Raw genomic sequence first — 27,753 nt, 5'->3', positions numbered from 1 at the left:
GAATTCTTGGGCAATTTTTAACATTCCTTGTTAATGTAATTTAGTATGAACTGGACAAACTAAAAGGAATTTATATTAAAAAACACACACAAATATCACAGAGTAAGAAATTAACAAATTTGCTTTTGCTTTTCCTTTTTGTTTAGTCTCCTGTTAAATTTCTTCACTACAATTTTACAAATGCCCCCCCCCCCACAAAAAAAAAAAAAAAAAAAAAAACGTTTTCAACTAATGAACTGATTTTCTTGGAAAGTTTTCCACATTCATTAAAAGCTGTTAGTTTTAGATAGCATTAAAATTCTGATTATCAGCATCCAACTGATTTTATGTTGGATACCTTGTAAATGTTACTTCTCCCTTAGTGCACAATGCTACACACATATCAAACCATTTTGCTGAGTTTAGAATAAACTTACACAGAATAACATGCCCTTCTTAGAAAAGCCTGCAAAATACTCTGAAGTGCATTGAACCTCTTTTTATTTTTACTCCAAAAGAGTATTAATTTTGTCAAAAACTTTAAATGTCTGTTTCACTATTCAAACTGTTGCTACCAAATATTATGGCCCTGTGTTATATTTAAAGAAATTAAATAATGAAGAATCTGCATAAATGTATGTTTCTTGCATTGTGATAAAACAAGGGTACCTAGGGCCATTAAATTTTGAATAATGTAATTGTCCACCGCCTGTGGGCATCTGGAAACCCTAATTTGGAATTCATTTTATTATCAATTTAAGATTTTATAACACTTAAGTTAATTTTTGATTAACAAACTCAATGATTTCAAAGCGAAAAATGGCAACACTGTATGGAAAAAAAAGTATTTGTCTCCAGTGTGCGAAACTGTTTATCGGAAATTCTAATGATATGCTCATTTTAAAATTATTTTGTCATATTGTTGTTGAATTGAATTTTATGGTTTAAGTGCGAAGAACATGATATTTAATAAATAAAGGTAACACACAAAATGTTAAGAAATGCCCCTTTGGGTGTAATGTAAAATCTGAAAGCTTTGATATTTATTATTATTATTATTTTTTTTTAATCTTTAACTGAATATCACCAATCATTAAAATTCAAATTGCCATAAAATTAGGCTAAAAAGCAACCTAAGTTTGCTGTCAATTTTGAATAAAACTCTTATTAGTTTTAAGGCCAATCACACAAAGATCTCTTTTCTTGAAAAGAAAAGAAAATGCAAAAATATATAGATTGCAGGGCAAAGTGAAAATGAATGTTACACCATCTAATGAGGATAACTATAATAAAACCTGAAAAACTAAAATATTAGAAATTCTGTCCTTTTGCCAGAATTTCTAATAATGTTAGGGGTTAATGTTAAGTGTTAGGGGAAAATGGGCTCACCTCAGTGTCATTAATTAAAGAGGTTAAATTTTTGTGAATTTGAAAAATTTGAAGGAAATCCAATTGGCTACATAAAGAAGATTTATGTAGAATATTTGCAGAACCAAAATCAGAACGGTGATTTAGTGCCTAACTATGATTAGCTATCAATGATTTTTTTATTTCTCCTTTTTGAACATAAATTCATACTGCTTGATGTGGAATTTGAATGCTTTTATAGTTTGGCCAACATCGGTCAAATCACAATGTCAGGCCACACTTTTGCAAAGTGGAAAAAATATTAGAACATGATTCATTGTATGTATTTGTTTGACACCCACTTTTCAATATGTGCTAAATATCAATCTTTTCCTGCAAGTACAGATACAGTAAAAAAAATAGGGCCCAACTTATTCTTTTCTATCAGATAACATTACACCCATTAATTTTGGCAGTGAATCGAAGTTTTTGTAAATGATTAAGTGTAAACAAGTTGTCAATCTAAAGCTTCACATTGATTTCTTCTGTTGTAATCCTTCACTTATCTTCACTAAAGCACAATCAAATCTTTTGCTTTTGGCAAAAGGCTGTTTCAAAGCAGATTATCATCCATTCACCATTTAAAAATTTGCAAAACTCTGTTTTTACTGTGCTAAAAATAAAAGCATATACATAAAAATATTTTTATTGGAGTACCAATACTTATTTTATTGATTTATTTTCTGAAACAGATTCAAATTAAGACATATATGCAACTTTTCATTCTCCATTTTGATAAAATCCTTTCATGTAAACTGACATTAATCAACAATCTCTGAAAATCACACATCATGCAGCTACCCAGTCACTATCGCAACACATGTCTATGAAGTAAACAACACTGCTGCCCTGTGATCATACCTGGAAATATGAATCTACGAAAATTAAGCATAAGCTTCTGCAATAATCCAATATTTTTTAAATTTTAGAATGTCATTCTGATCATTACAGAATACAAATAAAATAGAAGTTAGCCACAAAATGGAAATATAATAAAATTACACAACTTTTTTAGGTTAATAAAAAGTTTCTACATAATAATTTTCTAGAGGGGAAGGGGTTATTCAGACATTTAATTCAAAAATATTAGTTAAAACTATAAGCAAATTCAATTAATATATTGAGATTTACTTACATTCCTGAGGTTTAATTTCAGCTATTTTATTATGCCACTCTCGCCATTTTTCACAGCCACAGGGAGCATGTGCCTCACCTAAACACTCCCTATCACAAGAAAATAATTGCAGAAAATCCATAGGATATACTCTTTGGTAACAAATAATTTAATAACATAATTTTGAATATGTATATGCCAAACACGCTTATAAATATAAATATATCATGGACTATTATAATGAAAACTCACTCAAAATAAGATAACACTCACTACACTCAAAAATAAGCTACAAGGTAACCAAAAATGTTCATGTCGTTTTTTTTTGGTATAGCATTAGAAGAGTAAACCCCAGCAAAAAAAAATAACCGCCAAAACCTGGCGATGAAGTGATTAGGATGGGAGTCCAGAAATTGACCGAGAGTATAAAAGCAGACTGCATTGGTACTTCATACATAACTCACACATGACTAATTGAAATGGATGCTTCAAAGGTGCTCGTTTGGAGTTGTTTGCTGTGGGATTTTAAAGCAGGCCTGTCAGCAGCAGAATGGAGTCTGTGAACTTGCCAAGCCTTTGGGGATGATGCAGTTAACGAATGAACACTAGGCAATGGTTCCAGAAGTTCAGGTCAGGGAATATGTCTCTTAGTGATACACCATGCAGTGGTCGGCCAAAAGTATTGGATGATATAGGCCCTGAGAGCAGAAATAGAGAGTGACAGTAGCCAAACATGTGGTGAACTTGTTGCACATTTCCAGGTATGTGATGAAACGATCAAACTCAATTTGCACCACATAGGAAAGGCATACAAGCTGAGCAAGTGGGTACCCCAGTCACTGTCTGACGCAAACACGCAACAGCATGTCGCTGCCTGTTTGTCATTGCTTACTCCTCACTGCAATGCAAGCGTATTTGATCGAGCACTCATGAGCAGGGTCCAGTATGACAACCCAGGCATTCAAGACATTGGTTGTCACCACAGGACTCTGAGCCTCACACTGCGAGACCTACTCTCCACCTATGCAAGATCATGCTTGGTGGGCTAGTTGCCAAGTGGTGCACTATAAGCTCCTGCCAGTGGGCAAAACCATCACGGCAGGCCTGTACTCACAGCAGTTGCAACATGTCCATCAGGCACTGATACATAAAGAACCAGCACTGGCTAATCGGAAGGGTGTACTCCTCCTCTATGAAAATGCGAGGTTGCATGAGGCTTGGGAGGCCAGGGACACCATCCAGCGACTGGGCTGGGAGACACTACCCCATCTACCATACTCGTGCCAACAGACTACCATCTTTTCTATTCCCTGGATAACCACCTTTGTGGAAAATCTTTCAACAACCAGCCAGGCCTTGAAAAGGACCTCATGGACATTTTTGCGTCCAAGACTCCTGAGTTTTACTGCAATAGCATAGCACAGCTAGTCACTCGTTGGCAAAAGGTAGTAGATGTCGATGGTGATTACTTTGAGGATTAGCAGTGATTATTATTTGTTTTAGGACTTTTTCATCTAAAGAGCTTTATCACTTCCATTGACGTGGGTGGATAGGCGGGACATTTCCGAGAAATGAGATTCTTGTAGCACTGCTTTAAGCGGGAGGCCTCCGACAAATGTTTTGTCTAGCTAGGCGAAACATTTAGAAACTTTTCCAAAAATGTTCCGCCTGGAGCCGTGTTCCACATACGTTCAATCAATCAGACAAAAGTCTTGCTTCTAAAAAATCACAGGTAATTTTCAATATAGTGATGGCTCTCGTTGTGAAATCATGGACGGTGGAAATAGATGCTGATTTAATTGAAGAAATACGGAAAAAGCCATATATATATTTTGCTATTTTGTTATAATATACTGTCTAAATCATTTTTAAATGTTTATACATTCATTAAATTTATAATCGTGGAAATTTTAGAGTAGACAATATTTTATGATGTGCTCGGTGATGACCTGCTATTTCTGATGATTTGTTTATAAATTATTCATCTCCAAAAGTTTGCCAAATTTGTTGTGTTTCGTGCTGATAGTTTGAAAAGAATGTTATTGTTATATAATAGAATTGTTTTAAATATGTTTGTATATGCACGACTTAACTTTTCTGCTAATTATTTTTATTACTTTTAAATTGAAACTGCATAATCAGCGAATATGTATGCTTATTAAAACATAGATTATGTAACACAATTATGTAACACAGTACAAAGTCTGTAATCCAGACGTTCATTATCTGGAATGATCTATAATTCGGACCTCAAAGCCACAAACTTATGCATGTACGTAAAGCCTTTACGCGTGCGCGTTTGATGCGCGCGTCCGTTTTGCACGCGCGTAAAGCCAGTAAAGCATTTACCCATGCACGCTTCCGATAGTGAAGAAAGTAACAGAGAACGTTATTGAAAACAAAAAAATTTTGATTGACAAGTTAGTCAATATTCTCGACACAGCAATTACAGGACTTGAAAAGCGGAACTTTGTAACTGAACCAGAAATTATGTCTGCTTATAGAATTAAAGAGAAATTATTAGCATAAAAAATGAAGCAACTTAAGCAACTTACATTGATAGAAATGTTTAATAAAATAAACAAATAAATATTAAGCTTTTTTTTTTTTTTTTTTTTTTGTAAATTTTGATACTTTTTAGATCATAATTGCTCTTTATTTCATAAATTAGGGTTTCATATTTTTAAATGCATAATTTCTGCATGCCATCTTACAGATTTAAACTGATGATTTATAATCCGGAATCGCCGAAGTCCCGGATTATGTAACACAGCCGGATTACGGATTTTGTATTGTAATGAGGATACACATTAAATTTGTATGCTATTCATCTTCATGTTATTAATGAAAAGCTTTTTAGATCATAAGCGCATTAAGAACTATATTTTTATTATAAATGCTACATATTAAAACATTGGAAATTTACGGATTTATTATTATGAATGATAAAAAAGTTTGCATATACATTCATTAATAAAAACCTTATTCATTATATTAATACTAATAAACATACATCAAAAACTTCTAAACCATTGCATCTCTCTTGCTATGTGTAAGTAAATATATAACTTATCAGATGTGTATATATATTTATGTATGAATACAAAAATGAACATTGCCAAAAAGTTTATTTGAAGTTACTTCTAATTCATATAACGATTACGTAAGTGTCAGCAACTGTAGTCATCAGTTTTTGCACATTATCATGGATATGGAATACACAGTATGAAAAATAATTGAAGTGCATTTTGTGCATTAGGCTAGTCATTAAAATTCACCCATTTACACATAACCTTTGCTTTTGTAACTATACTTGGGAGTTTAAACAAAAAATTGAGCAAGTAGCCTTTATGAAATATTAACAATTTGGGGATGCAATAAAAATTTTTGACTCATCGCCACACAAATATCAATAAATGACATTATATCATGTACATAAAAGTTATTAAATAAATATATGGATACAAAAATAACTATTTACAATAATAAAATCAAATATATACAAACAGATCATTACAAAGACTAGGACTTCTCTTTGCATGTTTTTTCTCTTTAGCTTTTAGAATCGCCAGAGTCGAGATAAAAGTGATTTACTTATGAGCCATCACCTTTCTATTATTTTCCATAACTAACAATAAAGTTTAAAACGAAAGTGTGAGCAAAACAAAATACAACATGGAAAACCAATCATCGCTTGAAAGGAAACGTCACTTTCACCAATCTAAGTGATTCTTATCTGGATTTCAGCCTATTTACCAAGTGAAGATGGTAACCCGATTTTGCGGGAGCGCAATTCTCAGAATTGTTCCATCTGACATTATGTTTCGGCAACAAATATCGTTTGAGATAGCACTTTAACTGACCAAAACAACAAGAACTTTTTTGGTTACCTTGTACAAGAGCAAATACACTACTTAAAATGTACTTCCATTCAAAATTACATACATATAACTTAATGATCAATATTACAGTTCCTCATATAACATGAAAATGAGAATTTTAATTTCCTAATAAAAACAAATTGCATACACATAAAGAAACTTAATTTTTAATCTTAGATAAATGAAAACATACCAACAAAAATAATGTCCATTCCCACAATCAACTGAATGAGATAAAGATGGAGGCACAGTAAATGATATTGCCATAATTTCATCGTTTATTTTTTCAAATTCAGGCATTTTCACAGCTCTGGCACAACCAGGATGTGGACACCATTTCATTGTGGGATTACTTTCAACAAATGCCTGTAAAATAATGCAGTTAATAAAGGAACCTCTAAAATCATAGAACAATAATTTGCATAAACAGGATGGCTACTAGTTGCAGTGTCCAGGGAAAATGTTGTGGAGAAAACAACACAAGGCGAAAATGTCATGGTACAAAACATCATGGGAAAAACGTAAGAAAATATCACAGTTCTAAAACATTGTACAAAATATCATCATAAAAAACGAAGTGGTTTGAAAACTTCGCAGTTTTAAAACATGATCGTTGAAAATATCATGGTAAAAAATAAAGTACCTACAAATCATTGTATGAAGATAGCATCACACACATGCATTTTTCAGGTTTTAAAAGTTTTAAATGCATTTTTACATAAAGATTTAAGAGTGCAAAAAGGAAAGAGGAATATTTTTATTTTTATATTTTTCAATGAACTAATACATTTTTTGCTGAAAATGTAAGAAGGAAACTGAAGCATTAAAAAATGAGTAGGACATTAATACAACTTATAGCATTTAACAGAATTTTAAATTTACATTAAGATACAGTTAATTAACAAAGGTCATTAATAAATTAATCTTTTTTATAAAGTTTTACTCATGATTTTTCATGAAAAATACAGCCTAAAAATATTTAGAAAAAGGAAGATAAATAACTGCATGAGGTTACCTCTATAAAAATTGCTTAGTTAATTATCAAAATGTTTTCTTTCACTGTACTCTGATATTGTTTTGGTGAAAATTATATCTTGTTTTGTTTCTGTTTATTCTTAAAATGTCGTTAACATTTCTTGCACTTCCAAATCTTTATGCGAATATGCATTTACAACTTTCAAAACCTGAAAAATGCATGTGTGTGATGTTTTAGTTATGTGATAATTTGTAGGTGCTTTATTTTTACCATGATATGTTTGACAACAATGTTTTTAAATAACGATGTTTTTGAACTCCCCCTTTTTTTTTTTTTTTACGATGATATTTTGTACCACGATGTTTTAGAACTCTGATGTTTTCTGTTTGCTTTCTTTTCTCCCACGATATTTTGCACCACGACGTGATATTTTTGGCTGTAACACTACTTTTTTAAGCCATTAGGCATTTCATGAAATTCATACACATACATGCATAAAAACAAAGGCAACACACACTGTTGCGAACATATACATGCCTATGCGTACATCTAAATAAAACAAAAAGTCCAAAGAAGCACAGATTAATCTTTCCCATTCATAAAAATGTATAGTTTTACTTATTCATCACCATTTCTGTTTTGTAATTAATGTTTATCATTCTTTGTTTTTACTACTCGAAATTAACCTGTTACATCACTTTTACTTGATAACAAGCATACAAACAAAAAATATTTTAGTTTTATCTTTTAACCATATTTTTTCATATTGACTTTAACCCCCAATTTCACTATTAAATTTTATCGCTCATGTTAAGAGTAATTTTGCGCCTCTTTTAAAATTCTGCTTTATCTGTTATCCTCACTGAAAAGTAAATCTGTTTGCTTTTTATATTCCCTGAATACTCTAATAAGTAATTAAATAAATAAGAACTCAATACTACAGCTCAAATTCTCAACATAAATTAAAACACACACATCATACATTTACACACACACACACACACACACAAAACAAAAAAAACAAAAAAAAAAAAAAAAAAAAAAAAAAAAAAAAAAAAAACCTGCATATTTTAAGATCTGGGATCATTGGGACTTTGAAAATTTCCAGATTTTAGATAATCAGTTAAAATATGCTAAGATGACATGCAGAAATTATAAAATTAAAAATATGAAACAGCACATCCTTTCTAACTTTAAGAAAATTACAATTTACAAAAAAAGCTCAATATTCATTTATTTGTTTTAATAAACATTTCTTTCAATGTAAGTTGTGTAAATTATTTTATTTTTCACGATAATACCTTCTCTTTAATTTTTTAGGGAGGTATTTTTCCCACAAGTTCTGTTGTTTAAATCATATATGACAAAAATTCTCATTAAACTATCAATTAAAATATTTTCATTCTTAAACATCTTTTTATAAATTCATCACTAGTGGTACTTTCTGGATTTAAAACCATACTACAGATTTTTCTTTAGCAGATTGCTCATTGGATATCACAATGCAGAGCTTCTGTTATATCATCTTCATTTATTATCATTTCTGCATGTTTCTTTACAAATTCCATAAACTGAAAAGTTTACTGCAGTTTCTTATGCCTGATTTATGCCAACTCATTTACTTGTGCCAAAAATGCTACAGAGGCTTGTACCAACTAAGCTTTTGCTTTGCAGATCCTACTACAGCTGCAGAAATAGAAACTCTGTTCCAACAAAATCAAATATTGAAACTTTAATTTTAATTAATAGCTGCAATAACAACAGCCAGAAATTAGCTAAAGAAGAGTGCAATTTGCTATTTTAACTGAATTTAATTTCTTCCGGATCTAATTCTTTCTCTCTAGCACTATTATTCCAACCAAAAAAGTCAGTATTAGCAACATCCCACTCCAAATAAATCTCTGTACTCATATATATATACAAGGTGCACCTGAAAAGTTTGGTGAATGGTCCCATATGTTAAAAACTGTGCTGGTTAGGCCGAGACACCTGCGCATATGCACTGACAGACATGTCAACAAGCGCCTCCTATCATGCAAGTGAAGCAGTGTGAGAACTTGTGCCATTGGGAAATGGAGCAACGCTTTAACACGAAGTTTTACTTCAAATTAAGGAAAACAACGATGGTGACTTATGTTAGTGCAAGCGTTCAGTGCTGAAACAGTTAGTAGAAAGTATATGTTTGAGTGGTTTAAATGATTTAGAGATGAAAAAGAAGGTTTCGAGGATAAGCCTCGTTCGAGTTGACCATCAACAAGCACAATTCCAGACAATATTGAAAAGATGCTTGCAGATGGTCGGCAGTTGTCTTTCAGAATGAAAACAGAAGCGTTGAAGATAAGCAAAGACAGCATAAGCACTATTGCTTACGAACATTTGGAAGAGCAGAAGATTTGTAGATGAAATCCGGTGCTACTGATATGATCCAGAGACTAAGCGACAGTCAATAGCATGGTGTTCTCCTCTTACCTTCCTCTAAAAAAGAGCCAGATGACAAAATCCAAGATTAAGGCAATGCTGATTGTCTTTTTTCACAGCAAGGGCTTGTCCACAATGAATTTTTACTCGAGAGTTAAACTTTAAATGCAGAAGTTTACAAGGGAGTTTTGAAATGGCTGCTGCAACATATCTGGCATGTTTGAGCAGAAAAATTCCCAACATGACAATGCCTATCCACACATTGTAATCCACATGATAAACTTTCTCACTCAACACAAGGTGACCATTCTTTACCCTCCTTATTCACCCAATTTAAAGGCAGCAGACCCTGCCTTAAATTAGCCTTGAAAGGTTTAGGCTTCACAGACGTTGTGAATATCCAACAACACGTGCTTTGAGAGATTCCATAAGATGCATCTGCTGACAATTTCCAAAAACAACAAACAACTTTAGAACCGATGTCAAAAAAGTGTGTTGTAGCTACTGGTGATTATTTCAAAGGCAAGTAAGATAATTTGTTTGTAACTCTTACTTCTGCAATTTTCTATTAAGATGCCCCTTGTATTTTATTAATTTAACAAACAGTACAAATTGATGATCTATAATTCGGAAAAACCCCTAATCCGGAATCGCCGAAGTCCTGACGAGTCTGGATTGCAAACTTTGTACTGTACCAAGTCTTATTTCCCTCTGATTACCACTTCTTATTCCCAAAGAGACTTTTAAATAACAAGCAATGATAACTGTTTTCACCCTATCATCATTGCATTCATCTATCAGAAGTAGATTATATAAAAAAAAATATACCATAAAACAAATTAGAAATGAGGTATCTGGTACTTATACACACTTTCATAATTGCTGAATGTTTAGTGTATTATAAGATATAGTTCTAAATCCAAAAGTGATTGATCAATGGTTTCTCAAATAATTCGAAAAATTAATTTATAGCAAGGGATCTAGTGTATATTTGTGACTATAAATTAATTTTTGATAACTCCAGTCAGTTTGTGAAATTTAAAACTTTCCAGTCAGAGTAATTTTATAACAGCTTTTAATTAATGCACTTAGTAGCAAACAGCTAAATTTTACAGTAAATAATAATAATTATGATAATAATAATAATGAGGATAATAATGCATTCAAAAATATTTTATTATGTACCTTAATATCAAACTGAAGATATCTTTTCACCATATCAGTTGACACTAGCTTTTCTATTACATCAACAGGAACCATATGAGGACACTGATATGCTGGGCATAATATATTATAAGTCTCTCCATCAACTATTTTTGCAGTTAGGTACCTAATTAAAACAAAATTTAAAATAATTAATGGAAAATGTTTATGTATTATTTAACTATAAAGATAATTTAGAGATGAAGGTCAGTTCATAAAAATTTAAAAATAATGAAAATCATTATTACACTAAGGTCAAAACATAAATGGATAGGCAGACCTTGAATTCTGATAACACTTTCAAACAACAATGATTTTATCTTAATACCAGTTATATTAAAAGTGAAAGCAAATGGCTTTCTTTGAATATCTGAATTTTTCAGACATACTTCAAGTGTTTCTTTCATTATGATAACATCCATTGCATTGTATCATTATAACTAAATATAGAAATCATTTTGAGAAACAAATTTAGTAACACATATGACACCCAAAGACATACTTTAATAAAATTGCTATAAACATTTAAATGCTTAATTCAAGTTATTGAGAAATCAACCAAGCAAGATTTTTTATAGAATAGGAATGCAGTGATGTAGCTCTCGTTCTAGGAAAACCTCAATACATATTCAGTATCTAAAAGTAAAATTTAAAAGTAAAAATTTTAAAATTAATTCAAAATCAAATTTTGAATCTGGGATCACAAAAATTACTCTTAGGAATAAATTGAACTCAAAAGTGGGGAATTTCTGTACTCGTCTATGAATCTTTTATAATTAAAGGTGTGAAATTTAATATTTGTCTAACACAGAGTTCATAATGTCTAACACAGAATTCCATATACACATAAAAAGGACCTCTGATTTAGCTACACTTTATCAGTCTTAAAAACTACTTCTTACATTAACTATATGCCAGTCTTTTCTTATTCCTTGATTATTATTTACCAGATTTTTATTATTAGATATTTATTAGCAATTCCTAGAAACATTAAAAATTATGGTTTTTGCATCATCTGGTTCAATCTAATTTAAATACACCAGATAACAAGAAATCCGTTTAGACTAGAAATTCTGCAAATATTAAAATTTTGCAGATTTTATAATATAAAAGAAAATTTTTAGATTCTGAGTAAAGAAATTAATAAAGCCCATTGAAAGAATGCCTATAAAAGAAATTACATTTTTGACACTTTTAATAATTCTATAGGTGAATTTTCAGTAAATGGATTTCTTTAATGTTCTGTAAATTAACATCATGATCAAAATCTCCTTGCACTGTACTAAAAATATTACTAATAAGTAAGTTAATAGAGCATAAGTAAGTAAGTTAATAAATAAGTTAAGCATTTAAATAAGCTAATAGAGTTCTTGAAGACAATTTTATTTGTCTAATGCACAGTGTTGTCTTCTTAAAACATTTATTCATTTTTACTTATTTGTACGAAGTAAAAAGGAAGTATTGTAATCGCGAAAAGTTTCAGGCAGCATATTTCAACGAAAATATCCATTTTGACCGCTTTTGAATCCAATTTAACGATGTTTTTGTGTGATATCTGTACGTAAGGACAGAATAAAAGACTCTTTTCCTCCAAAAAAAAAAATTATAAAACTGCTTTAAAATGAATTCTGAAGAGAATTTTTCGTGGCTTCTGTATGAACGTATGTATCTCACATAACTCAAAAATGAGTAGCCTCAGAACGTTGAAATTTTGTATATAGGACTACTATAACATGTAGATGTGCACCTTGTATTTTGGTTGCAATCGGCCGCGCCAAACGTATATAAATATATTTATATATATGTAGTATCCGTAAGTGCGACACAACCACCAGAGGGCCTCACCGATGTGCCAGCAGTGAGGTGAAAGAGGAGTATGACAGAGACTTTTCTGCTATCCCATGCGAAGGTGGTGAGATGTCTGTCTGCATGTGAAGGTGTAGAATAAGGAACTGTAGTTTTCCATGCGAAGGTGGTAAATTGAACTGTTTAATACATCAACAAGTGCGAGTAGGCACTAATCGGTTATGTGGTAAGACTGGTAAAACTATACAGAATCCTATTTGTATCAAACGGCACTTGTATTTAATCTAATTTGTACCTTTTCTGATTATCTTTATTAAATGTTCTGTGGTGTGGAAAACAACGTTGGAATTGTTATTTAGCATCTTCAACTTCCCCACTACAGAAAATCTGGGGGCCTGTCCGGGATATTTAGATATTTGGATACTTCAGAGAAGGTACTGTGAAAACTAAACTTTGCTTTATTTCTTTCTTGAAGATAGTGATACTTTTGTTTCTTTTTAAAATGAGTTTCCTATATAATTTAAAGAAAAGTGATTTAATAGTAATTGCAGAACAAATTGGACAGACTGTTCCAGAAAATGCTAAAAAAGCTGACATTAGAAAAATTATCGAAAATTCTGATGTTTTCAAAACGAATGTTGAATTTGTTCGTGGCGTCGTCAAGTTGATCGCAGAGGATTGGACGCCTAAAACAAGTAATGAACACTATCTGTTAGAGATCGAACGTCTTAAATTAGCTCAAATTGAGAAGCAAATTGAATTAGAAAGTTTAAAATCACAATCATTATCGAGTGATAGAGGAAACGCGCAGACTAGTGTTAAAGATATTATTAAAAGCGTCAAAACACTAACTATAGCTGTACCTCAGAAACCGGAAGCTATGCATTTGTTTTTTCAGTCACTTGAGAAAGCTTTTACTACTAAAAGTGTACCAGTGAAGTTAAAATCAGAAGTGTTGATTAATATATTAGGTGATAAATGTAATAACGTTTTAACGTACGTTTCTGAACAAGAAATCGCGGATTATGATAAATTAAAAACTCTAATCTTGAAAAAATTTCAGCCAACACCGCGTGAGTGTTTGAACAATTTTAAAAATGCGTAGAGACATTCATCTGAATCGCATGTTCAGTTCGCGTCTCGACTCAGTGTAACTTTCAATTATTATTGCAAGTTAAGAGAGGTAGATGACTTTAAGAAATTGTGTGATCTCATTGTTTCTGATAAGTTGTATGAAACTCTTGATTCTAAAACAAGGGAACATATTAGTGTTCGGGAGGGTCAAAGTTGGTTTCAACCTAATCAATTGGGAAGAGAATGTGATTTATTTTATTCATCCAGGGGTAAAACTTTAGTTGATACCAGTAACACACGAATCGAAACTCCAGAAAATAAAAAGCTTAATTTTTCCAAAAACAATCTTAGAAAAGTTCAGAGCAATTTCAAGGATTCAGGGAAGTTTGTAAATCAGGGTAGTAGTAAACCAGAATGTATTTGCTATGTATGTGGGAGTAAAGGAGAATTATTTCATTTTGCGAGAAATTGTCCCAAACAGTTAGAAAAGGAGGAGAATTTGTCTCCAAAAAAGGTATCTGGGTTAGAAATTGAATCGAATAATGCAGCTAGAAATAAGTTAGAATTTATTGAACTGTTGATTGATGGTAAGAAAGTAAAATGTTTAATAGATTCTGGAAGTGAATTGATAGTTGTAAAGAAATCTCTTTTTCCGAATAAATTATCAAGTGGATGTATGGAACTCAAAAGTTCGTTTGGTCACGTGGTTAATGCGGAAACGGCTAAGTTTATTTTCTCTTTATGCGAAAGCAAAAAACAAAAAGAGATAGAAGCAGTGATGGTTGATGAATTGATAACAGACTGTATTTTCCCCCCTTTCTGTCTAAAAATGATCTGTTGTGACCAGGTGATGATTACGCAATATGAAAATGATTCCGTCTCTTCGGAAAGGAATTTTTTGTCTTTTATTTCTGCAGCCATTGAGGGAGACAGCGAAATAGATTTATGGCATATTAAAGATGAAGGATTACGCAATACTGTTTCCACTCTTATTAATGAGTATAAACCGTTAGAAAAGCCGTGCAGTACATACTTAAAAATGAAAGTAATATTAAAAGATGATATTCCAGTTTCTCAGCGTTCGAGGCGAATTCCTTTTGCTGATCAAAAAATTGTTGATAATCAAATAGATGAATGGTTAAAGGATGGGATTATAAAGCCGTCGTGTTCAGAATATGCTTCGCCAATTGTTTTGTGCAGAAAAAAATCGGGGAAGACACGGATTTGTGTTGACTTCAGGCAGTTAAATAAAAAAATAGTTAAGGATTCTTTTCCTATGGCACAAGTAGAAGAGGTTTTAGATCGTTTGGGTGAAGCAAAGGTTTTTTCGACATTAGACTTAAAAAGTGGTTTTTTTCATGTTCCAGTTGAGGAAAACTGCACTAAATATTTGGCATTTATTACTCATGCAGGCTTGTACGAATTTCTAAAAGCACCTTTTGGTTTGTGCACGTCCCCTAGCGTGTTCAAAAGATTTATTTATAATGTGTTTAGAGATTTAATTCGGGATGACACTGTTGTTACTTACATGGACGATTTTATTATTCCAGCACGAAATGAGAACGAAAGTTTAGTAAAGTTGAAACGCGTTTTAGAAGTAGCCAAAAAATATGGTTTGGAGATTAATTTTAAGAAATGCCAATTTTTGAAAAGAAAAATAGAATTTCTCGGGTATGCTATTGAGGATGGTATAATTCGCCCCTCTACTGAAAAAACCAGGGCTGTTGAAAATTTCTCGGAACCCAAAAACCTTAAGCAGATTCAAAGTTTCTTGGGTCTTACTGGGTATTTTAGGAAATTTATTGCCAATTATTCAAAAATAGCGAAACCATTAAGTGATCTTCTTCGTAACGGAGCAGAATTCAAATTTGGGCCTGAGCAAAAAGATGCATTTAATAAATTGAAAGAACTTTTATCCACAAGTCCGGTTCTTCATATTTTTAAACAAGGAGCACCATTAGAATTGCATACAGACGCAAGCAAGCAGTCATGGTTTCGGCGCTGTATTGCTACAAAAGTCAGATGATGGACAGTTATACCCCATTTACTTCATGAGTAAAAAAACTAGTCTCCAACAAGAGAAGCTATCTAGTTATGAGCTTGAAGTTTTAGCTATAGCAGAAGCTCTAAAGAAATTCAGGAATTACCTTTTAGGATCTAAGGTCAGGATAGTTACGGATTGCTATGCTTTCCAGAAGACCATGTTTAAGAAAGATCTAACCCCTAAAGTGGTGAGATGGGCGCTACTTCTAGAAGAATTTGACTATGAAATTGTTCACAGATCTGGGCAACAAATGAAGCATGTGGATTCATTAAGTAGAAACGTGGTCATGATGGTTACTTGTTCTCAGGGAGAAATTACAGCCAAAATTGCAGCTGGCAAAGAAGTGATGAGCGTCTCCAGTTGCTAAAATCCTTAGTCAAGCAAGGACTAAAGAAAGATTTTCTAGTGAAAATGGAGTATTATACAAGTTCGACAGTGGTCGTGAGTTACTTGTGGTACCCGAAGCATTAGAGCTAGAAATCATATGTAGTATCCACAACAAGGGACATTTCGCAGTGTCTAAAACAGAAGATCTGCTAAAAAACGACTTTTGTATTCCTAACCTTAGAAAATGAATTGAACAAGTTATTTCAAATTGTGTAGAATGTATTTTGTGCGACAGAAAACGAGGTAAGAGCGAAGGATTGCTGAATCCCATACCAAAAGATAGTATCCCTTTGAGCACTTTTCATATCGATTTTATAGGACCATTACCGTCGACAAATAAGAACTACAATCACATCTTAACCGTGGTTGATGCATTCACAAAGTTCGTGTGGCTCTATCCAGTAAAGTCTAAATCAGCTCAAGAGCCATTGCAGAAGTTGAAACTGCAACGATCAACTTTCGGGTACGGCGTTTACCTCTAAAGACTTTGAAGATTACTGTAGTCAAGAGAAGATCCAGCACATATTTACAACTACAGGCATTCCTAGAGGAAATGAGCAAGTGGAAAGAATTCATCTCACTCTGATTCCAGTCCTATCTAAATTATCCATAGATGATCCAACCAAGTGGTACAAATATGTTGGAGATGTACAAAGGATCTTGAACAGTACTAAGAGCAGAAGCACAAAGAGTTCTCCATTTGAGCTTCTCACTGGTGTTAAAATGAGAAATCGAGAGGACTTAAAGATTATGGAAATTCTTGAAGAAGAAGAAAGAAATACTATGATGAAAGATCGAGAACATATGAGAGAGGAATCAAGGAAAAACATTCTAAAAATTCAGGAAGAGAATAGAAAAACATACAACAAGAAGAAAAAAGAGGCACAAGTATACAATGTGAACGACTTAGTTGCCATACAAAGAACGCAATATGGAGGTGGACTAAAGTTAAGGACAAAGTTCTTCAGTCCATATCGTGTAACAGCGAGGAAAGGCAAAGATCGTTACCAGGTGGAAAAAGTGGGACACCATGAAGGTCCTGGATGTACCACTACAGCAGCTGATCTCATGAAGCCGTGGACTTCTACTATATAGAATTATGTGTGGTTCTTCCACACTTCTTTTTTCCTTTTTTTAAATTTATTTTCAGGTGCTGTCTTGATGTTCCAGTGTTGCTGATCCGTGTTTTCATGGACGAAAAAATGTCAGGAAGGCTGAGTTGTAGTATCCGTAAGTGCGACACAACCACCAGAGGGCCTCACCGATGCGCCAGCAGCGAGGTGAAAGAGGAGTATGACAGAGACTTTTCTGCTATCCCACGCGAAGGTGGTGAGATGTCTGTCTGCACGTGAAGGTGTAGAATAAAGAACTGTAGTTTTCCACGCGAAGGTGGTAAATTGAACTGTTTAATACATCAACAAGTGCGAGTAGGCACTAATCGGTTATGTGGTAAGACTGGTAAAACTATACAGAATCCTGTCTGTATCAAACGGCACTTGTATTTAATCTAATTTGTACCTTTTCTGATTATCTTTATTAAATGTTCTGTGGTGTGGAAAACAACGTTGGAATTGTTATTTAGCATCTTCAACTCCCCCACTACATATATATCCACTCTGTTATCCAGCTCAGTGACCTCAGTTTCTTTACTCTTATATGTTTGTAAATTGTACATTTTTTGCTTTAAAAATGATTGAATTATGTTGTTCTTATCTTCTGATTAAGGTTTTTTATGCCTTTAGTAAATCTGTATGCAATATTTTTAGAATTATCAACAATTTAAAAGTTGTTTAAGTGCTGCTAAGCCTAATAATTTTTTTGATGGCGGCCAGTGCTCGTTTACATTTGAAACAGCAGAGTAGTGGATTTGTTGCCAATCTAGAGAAACGTAGCTTCGCAACAACAAAGATAATGCCTTCATTTATTATTGAGAATTAAATCATGCTTAATCTTTTCTGAAATTTTTTTGAGGAAATAAGTGTTTAAGATTTACTTCGTAATTTTTAACACAGATATTTTGATTTTTATATATTTTTGCCTTGTCGCGAAGTGAGAACTGAATTAATTGAATGAGAAATACTCAATCATCTGTGAACAACTGTTTCTTTTTTGTTTTGTTTGCTTAATTTCTTTTATACATCATTCTAGCTTTATTCTAGAATTTGAATAGAACATGTGGCAACGATTAGACAATTCTTTAAATGATATAAACTTTGTGCATTCTGAGTTATAATATGATTAGATAATTCTTTAAATGATATAAATTTTATGCATTCTGATTTATAATATGAATGAAATACAATATTGTTAAGTGAACCTAGCGCCAGAGTGTCGCTATGGTAAACAAATAGAGTGAATTTTAAAGAATGCATTTATTCTCTTGCAGTTTATGCGCTGTCGGCAAAGTAGATTTAATTCAATCCAATAAGTTTAAATGAAATGCAAGAAAACGACGGAATATTAAATTATACGCATAACGTATAACTTAATATTCCGTACAAGGAAGTCGGGGTGTACACATCAGATTTTTTTCTTTATTGCATCCCTACCCCCCCCAAAAAATCACTATAATCACACTCTATTTCAATAAAAAGTTAATATGTCTTATCACCTATTAATCAAGATGAAAGTCAAAACTAAAGTTTCAGTTCCATCTTAAAATATCCATAAAATATATATAAACTTTTTAATTTAATTAAGAAAATTTCTTAATTAATTAAGAAATTTAATTAAGAAGTTTTAAATTTTGTAATTTCACAACCTTATTAACTCTGAATTTCACTGTTTATATTTAACAAGGCTGTGCATATTTCAGATGTAAGTAGATTTAAAGTCATTTATTATGATATGAAATCAGTTATTTTTTAATAACATTAACACTTAGAATGAATTAATTTTTAAGCGATTTTGCTTTTAATGAGCATCATAAAACTTTTGTGCAAGAAAAATTTTAGTTACTCAAAGCATAATAAAAATATTAATTAAACAGAAAAAAGTCTATTATTTAACATTTTCATTACTACGGATGGGATATTTTGACTTCCAAGAATATTTACTCAGCACTAGTAAACAGGTAACTCGATCTTGACACAAGATTTAATTATATGCTGCTATAATTATATATATATATGCTGCTATAATTTTTCTAAATTATAGCAGCATATGCAGCAACTTGTTTATTGGCTTTTGAACGTAGCCCAGTCCATATTATACTCTACAGGATGGTGCCAGAAGAACAATTTTTAGTAGACTTTGGCAAAATTTTCATAGTCGTGCAGTTTGCTTTGCGCTCTTGTTGTATTTCTCGTGCATCATACATATCTATTACGTTTTTACGGGGAATGAGTGAACAAGGGCTTCTTTCAATTGATGAGGCAATGAAATATATTTTAGTTAATGAATGACTGTCATTAGGCGACTTTGACTCAGATTGTGTGGGCAGTCATGTACTTGGCAACCATGTTTCTGATTTGGGCATGGGAATGAAAGATGATGCTGAAGAAGGTGCAAAAGGATATGAAGAAAATATGGATTCACTTTAGTGTGCTGCAGGCTTGAATACTGAAGTTCATGCAATGATACAGGATATTCTGGGAAGTGGTGAGGGTGAGACTAATGATTCTTAAATAGGTTTGACATTATATTGTGAATGGCATAGTGCTGGTACAAACTGCATGCTGACTAGTTATACTGTTTTTCAGGACAGCAAATGCGTAATGCATCCTGAGTAAGCAGAACTCTTCGCCTCTTCATGACCAACAGAAGTGTTTCATTTATTTGTCACGAAGTCATGCAAATCACTGTATGAGAAATCAACAGGTATGCAAAAAGTGGTACTTTTCTGTTAACAGGACCAGATTCGAAAACATGTATGTATGCATGTGGACATGTATGTGCATGTATAAACATGTACATACATATGTATTTATTATATATGCATACATGAATACATACATCCATACATATATTTCTGAATCTGGTCCTGATAACAAGAGTACTCAAAAAGTATAAAAAAGGCACTGATGGACAAACTTCTAAACAAAAGAAATGTGCTTTACACAGACAATTACTATACAAGTATTCCTCTGACAAACAAATGCCTCAAAAACAAAACAACACTAAGCAGAACATGGAAATCTCACAGAAAATAGCTTCCCAAAAACATTGGGGCTAAAATGAGGTGGGACAGTCACATACAGAACACATCTTACAGTTGTGATGACAGACATACAAAATGTCCTTACAACTGAACATTCCGGTGGACTGAAGACCTCAGGTGAAGGGAATCTGTCATCAGGCCAATTTGTATTCTAGATTACAACAAACACATATGTATCAATGGTGGGATTAATCAGCTGTTTTCCTATTGTTAACCAAAGTGGAAATGACTAAAATGGTGCAGAAAGGATGCACTCAAACACTTGGATATAGTGGTTCCAAGTCCTATGTTTTATATTCCAAGGTCCGTGGAAGGCAGCTTCAGATTTGGTTCTGAGGAGAAATAGTTTGGTCACATTTGAATTCTAATGAGCATAGAGAAACACAGGTTCTGAGAAATTATTTCATTTACCATAGGTCTACAGACATGTCACAAATGGAAGATCAACATTACATGAACACAATGCCTACAACATCACCTAAAGCTACGCCAACACAGAAGTGCACCGTGTTATTCCCACCAAATTCAACAAAAAACATACCTGGGCAAAACATGCACATCAAAGCCTGCATTACATGTAGTACTTTGTTTTGAAAAATATCATAGTTTAGATAAATTCTAACTTTATGTGATATTTATTACTTTTATTTTTTATTTTAGTTTATTAAATTTTTATGTATATATACACAAGTTTCAAATCATTAGAGAGATTATTACTGATTACATTTGAAGCATATTAAACAAGTTTTGAAAAAATTTAATTTTAGCGCAAGAGGGAAACTTTTAGAACAAGGAGCAGGTTAAAAGTGTGCCACTGCCACGATGAATGTGTTAAGTATAGAAGCCTAGTTAAAAACTGAAAAACATTATAACATTGCTTAATAAGGACTAAATTAATCTATGATATTAATTCTACAATATATACACATACATATTTATATAAATATGTAAAATATAAAACATGAAAGACAATCGCTAAAAAATTATTAACTTAATTTGCATATAGACCTTCAAATTCCCAATTTCAATCTAAACACAACTCCTTTTGCATCTGCACTGCCCTGCAGTATTTTGTATAGCGAATGCTCTTGTCCAATTATCAATCAAAATTAAAACAATGGAACCAAGCTCATAAATACTACTGCAACTAACTATGCATGTTTTTTCCCATCTGCAATGGCCTGTTGAATCACGTCTCTTTATTAAGCTGTATTTTTCTACTATTTAAAATGTAAGATGCATATACAGATATTATGGGGTCCTTATAGTTCCCCCAAGAGTTGTATTAATCAAAGATATAGCCTCAGATATTAATAAATTATGTGTTGAACTCATCACTTAAGTCTGCATCTTTCCATTTATGCAACATTTTTAAGCCACCGCCATCTTTCCATCTATGCAACATTTTTAAGCTACCTCCATCTTTCCATCTATGCAACATTTTTAAGTTACCTTCCAAGAGGCATCTTATTTGTGTGTGAGGTATATGTCTCTGTAACATTTCAGCCATGGCTAAAGAGAGAATTTGGCTTCATCTTTGACAAAACTACAACATCACATATTGTTTTTTGTAAGGATGTACTACTGTATCCATAACTCAACACTCACATATTACAGGCAGCAAACAGCAAAACTTTCCATTATAACTTACAGTCCCAGCTCACAAACTAAGAATTTGAGAACTTTTCTTTGAACTGTATTTTAAGAAGGTAATGTATGTACAGGGCCAACACTAGAGGCAATGCAACCTGTGTGGCTACATCAGGCAGCAGGATTTATGGGTGGCAAAATTTTTAGAATTTAGGCAGACACTAAGTGACGTAATTTACAAGCCATGGATATTGCACCAGGAATTAAAATGTCTAGTGCTGGCCCTGTGTATGTAATAAATGATGCTCTGATTAAATGCTAAGCTACATAAATACTTGGTACATAATTTCAATAATAATCCATTTTGTTAGATTAGAATGGAGTTTGTTTTTTCAGTGGTTGATAGATCAAAATCTACCACAACCCAAGGACAACAATGAAGATTGCACAAGAAAGAAATTGTTAAGAGAAATTTACTTATCTGTTACATTTAAAATTAATGATGTGCAAAACATGCACACAGAATGCCAACATCCTTTCTACAGCAATGATCATTCAAACATATCTATTTAACAACATGCTAATTGCATTTTATTTCAAAATACAATATAAGAATATATATTTTAATGCCTCTAACACATTATATGCTACTGTAATGATGTTCCCATGCTATTTTAACTTGGCAGTGAATAAGATTTGAATCAAAAGAAAGACATTCTGAAACTGACTGATATTCTGAAGATTACAACTAGCTCCTAAAGAACTACAATGTAACTTTAACACACATACAAATGGTACATACTAATTTTACAGGACTTTTATCTATATTAAGACCAATATGTATATCTGGAAAAATAAATCCTACTTAAATTTGGAATTCTATGAATGAGTAACTTCCATCTTGAATGAGTAGCTAGTATCTATATTAAAACCAATATGTATAGCTGGGAAAAAAAAATCCTACTTGAGTTTGGAATTCCATCAACGAGTAAATCCTAAAGGTAAATTAATTTCCCATATTTTTACATTAATAAAGTGATATTTTGCCGCAAATGAATGCATTATAATTTGTAACAGGGTTGCCACTCAAACAGGAGAATGAAATTCCCTGACTTTTCCAGGTTTTTCAGGTGCGTTTCAAGAAAATTCCAGTCTATCCGCGTAATGTACGTTGGCTATGCTAAGAGGTAAATTATGGTATTACTTGTATTGTGTAGCAAATTCACTTAATTATTCAATAAATCCCAGAGGAAATTTATTCTTAATTATTCTTGGTATACTTTGTTTGATAATTTTGTTTATTAAATTTAATAAAATTTAAGATAACTTAAGAAACCACTTAAGAAACTTAATAAAATTTAAGATATATACATTGGATAACAAATGTATGTTTTATTTAATTATTACTCATGATCATCACCAGTTCAACACGAGGCTAATCCGGTCCTTATAAATCACAACGCAATGCTAAATAGTTAGGTTAGATTTTAGGTAAATTTAATTTGTGTGAGGTATGTTCTTAAAAAGCACCTTAACACTTGAAAACACAAATATAATTATAATAGTTGTTGTTTTCTCCATTGAAGATTGAGATTAGAATCTTCCCAATCTGGAATAAAATAAGGCTTTTTTTGCAGACATTCTGCAGCTAAATGAAACAAAGAAATCTATTTTAATAAATTGAGGTATTTTATATTTAGTTCGCAGCATACATAAGAAAAAAATATGTGCATTAAATTTCGTGATGGTATGTCATCATACTGCTAGAATTAATTTCAAGATTATGCCAGAGAAAATTTCCTGAAATTTAGAAATATTATTTACTAATAATTAATAAATTTAGAGAAGCGTCATTAAATTATACGAATAACATAAAAATAAAGATAATTACTTAAAAATTGAATTAGAATAATCAACGATATTTTAGCGAATATAGTTATATTACATGGTTAGCCTAGATGACAGATTACTATTTTTTATTTTACTGCAAAATGGCAAGGTATTTATTAAAAAGAAAAGTTTAAAAAGATTTTGCGGTAAAATTCTAGTATACGGTAAGGCTTTGGCACGATTTTGAAAATTGTCGCCAAGACCAAAATGACCCGTTTACTGCGCATCATCATGTCGCCAAATCCATACATGGAGATTATTTTAACCAAAAAACGTCTATGCAAAGAATCTGTAATTCTTTGGTCTATGTAAAGAAAAAAATTTTCCATACAAGTAAAATGCTATTACGCCGCTAGAATGCGGAGGGAAAATTTGCCAAGGGATTTGGCGACGGAACCTGGCGGCCAGAATTTCCCTCTCCGCGATGTGTACCGGAAATTGAGAAACGTGTTAAGAAGAAACGTTCTTTGACAAAAAGAAAGCTACGAAAATCTGTTTTTAAATTATTGCGAAAAATCCAAGAAGAAACGTTTTATCAAAGGACGTTTCTTCTTGGATTTTTCGCAATAATTTTAAAAACGGATTTTCGTAGTTCCCCCCCCCTGAAAATTACTAACCTATGAATTAATTTACTTGCGCCAAAAAATATTTTCTTTTAATTTAGAGTTTAACTACTTGCGCTAAGACTAAACTTCACGGTTGCGGTGCCGTGCGCTACAATATAGCAAGTGGTAAAGTGTCTCATTTACGCCGCTCCGCATTTGCGAGTGCAATCCAGAGCTGTAACTCGAGAAATAAACAATCTCGTTGTTAGGCGACGTGTGCACCATGTTATTTTCATTTTTGCGATAAATGCTTATCGACGTGGTGTTCACGTCGCTCGCAGTTTGAGACAAAAACATCTCGACGTGCGTGGCACGTCTTTTTAGCGCAAGTGGTTGAAGAAATTTTAAAGGATATTCATTTAATGAACTCTTGATAACGTGACCTTCGAACTTCGACACCGGTTTCCAGCTTTGGCGGCAGATATATCACGCATGCACAGCTGTTTCCCTCTATGATGGAACGGAGCCACGTCTGTTGCAGAGAGGTTTTCCTTCTTTACAATACATATTCTTTGATTCTAACCTCCATGGTACCGTATACTAAGATTAAACCCATTTTGTTTCATACGAGAACAGGTACTTTCTTTAGTTCGTGCCACTGCACATGCGATTCTCGAGAATACTGGAAACCAAAAGTTGCGGGAAAGTTGCTTTGCCTTTCTAAAAGGCAATCAAATTGGAGCTGCGAAAATTGGCTCTATGCCAGCAGACACTCACGTGATAGGCAATTCGCCAAAAAAGTTATCTCTTCCGACGTCGGCGCAAAAATCGCTTTTTTGGCGGGATCATTGTATGAACTTCCCTGACTTTTCCAGATTTTGACAAAAATACTTAAATTCCCTGAATTTTTTGGTCAATTTTCGAATTCCCTGACTTTTCCCGGTTCTCCCGGTAGCGTGGCAACCCTGTTGTAAGTAATTCACTAATCATGTTCTTTTAGATAATTAAATATTGTTTCACTGTTTTCATTGACTGTACTCTTTTCCTTTGTTGGCCAATGTAAATTTAAAATCCTCATGGCTCTACTTAAAATCCACTGAGAATCAGATACTTGTTTATATACAATTCCTTTTATTCTGTTTAGACTAATCTACAAACTTATCACTTATGGCCACTTTATTATAAAATATCTGCATACATCTATACATACAGCTAATAACCTGAAGATCTGTCATTCAACATAAAAATATATGTCCTATCTTCTTTCTTGGTATATTTCAGCATTTTTAAATATTATTATTAAATTTATTCATTTCACCATGGAAACAAATATTATTATATTTTCAGTTCTTCGTACAAATTTTTAGCCTTTTCCAAATGATACAATATGATCTAATACTCCAAAAATTTCTAAAAAACTATTTTCAATGTTGATATAACACATTCCATAAAGGAGGTCGAGGACTTATTACATAAAAATTCCTGACTTAATAAAAATCATGATGATTCTGTTCAAAGGTACATAACTCATGATATCAGAAATATGTTTTAAGTACAACAATGCTGTAAACAATCCTAAAAGTTATCAGTGGCATGCATTATACCTTATATGGATTTCAAATTATATCAAATAGTTATACAGTACAACTCCAATTATCCAAACTCTGACTATCAGAATCACTTTCAGAATTTAAAAGACGGAAACGTTCTGCGATTCACAAAATAATGATTTTATCTGTGTGTGCTATTGTCCTTCCCTCCGTGAAGCTAAGCGTAGGCACAGCGCAACCATTATTGGGATGATAAGTCACAGTCTCATAGTGTACTTCTATTATTGGCTACAGTACTGTCGTCTATCACCTACTCTTCATTTTGATTACTACTCAGTCGGTGTGTCGTTGACTTGCTACAGTACCATGATAGTACTCTTTCACGTCAGTACATTGCTTTGTTTACGAGTGCATTTCGTCACTCACCATGGCTACTAAAGGAAAAATCTGTTGTGTAATCGTTAATGTATAAACTAAAAATTATAGAGCAATGAGATAACGGTGAACAGTTGGATGAGATGTAAGGTGTTAGACAATCGATGATTTCAGACATTAAAAGAGCAAACCTACACTTTTAAACGTTGTGTCACTGCTTGAAAACGAAAATGGAAGTTCTTCAAGAAAATCAATGAAGGCGAAATTTAGAAGATGTCGTTTTCAAGTGGTTTTTGCAGCATAGTTCTATGGGAAACCCTATTTAGGGTCCAATTCTTTATGAAAAATCTAGGATCTTAGCTCGTAAACTTGGTTGTTCCTCCTTTAAAGCAAAGAAATTTTAAGTACAGGTATGGTGTCCGCGAATTAGATTTAAGTGGCCATACGTTATCAGCTGCAGAAAATTTTAGTGAAAATTTTTAAATTGTAGCAGACTCCTACAATCGAGTTTTTGTACACTGTTGATGAAGCTGGTCTTGTTTGGATAGCTCTTCCTAAAATCACTTTAGCATCTAAAAGGGAGTGTAGTGCTTTAGGACATAAAAGTCAGTAAAGACCGTGTTACTGTGCTTACCTGTGTGAACTCTACAGGAAGCCATAAAATACCCCTTCTGTTGATAGGAAAGTCAAAAGCATTTAAAAATGTGAAGAAGCTTCCTCTCTTTTACAAAAACCAACCCAAGCCTTAGATGACTGCAGCATTGTCTACCAAGTAGTACGACGAAATTTTCATCCCTGAAGTGAAAAAGCACCAAAAATCTCTTGGAAAAGAAGGCGGTAAAGTGCTTTTGATTGTTGATAATACACCACCTCAGCCTACAGGAGAATTGCTGGAAAGAGAGAATGGCCAGCTCACAACAATAAAACAATCATTTTACCGCCAAATGTCACAGGCTTGTTGCAACCAATGAACCAGTCTGTTATCAAATCATGAAACACCATTACAGAAGGCAATTTTTGGTAGACACGAAGATGTAATAAATGTGATGGCTAACCACACAAAAAATAAATAAATAAATAAATAAAAATAAAATAAAATAAAAAAAATTTTTTAAAAATTGAAAGATTGCACTTACAAAAGGCAGAAGCTTTGAGCTGATTAAGGCAGTCACATTAAGACATGCGTAGAACAAGTTGAAAGACATATCAACTAAAGAAGAGAAGGACAAGGGGAAAAGAAGCTCAAGAAATGGAAAGGGAAAAGACAGGAGAAGATGAGGATGACATGTCACTTGAGGAAGTATGAAATATTCTTTTGAAACTTCTTGGATGTTCAGAAGTTAGTGCTGTGAATA

General features: G+C 32.7%; 1 protein-coding gene across 8 annotated transcripts in view; it reads right to left on the bottom strand.

Annotated features, from left to right (window-relative positions):
- Positions 1-27,753, bottom strand: part of LOC118203782 (ankyrin repeat and IBR domain-containing protein 1-like) — a 253,441-nt gene that overhangs the window by 116,205 nt on the left and 109,483 nt on the right. For all 8 annotated transcript variants that reach the window (XR_015040715.1, XR_015040716.1, XM_085815207.1 and 5 more), the window contains 3 exons: positions 10,961-11,105; positions 6,575-6,747; positions 2,522-2,610 (listed from right to left, as the gene is read on the bottom strand). Coding sequence is in view for 6 of the 8 variants with exons in the window: in XM_085815207.1 (XP_085671333.1) it covers positions 2,522-2,610; positions 6,575-6,747; positions 10,961-11,105 (407 nt within the window). In the remaining 2 variants the exon portion in view is untranslated. The remainder of the gene's footprint in view (positions 1-2,521; positions 2,611-6,574; positions 6,748-10,960; positions 11,106-27,753) is intronic.

The sequence above is a fragment of the Stegodyphus dumicola genome, chromosome 4, assembly GCF_044657685.1.
Source record: "Stegodyphus dumicola isolate Sdum_Otavi_A_Nest chromosome 4, ASM4465768v1".
Lineage (NCBI taxonomy): Eukaryota > Metazoa > Arthropoda > Arachnida > Araneae > Eresidae > Stegodyphus > Stegodyphus dumicola.
Note: the sequence above shows the minus strand (reverse complement) of the source record. Positions and strands in the feature narration are given on the sequence as shown.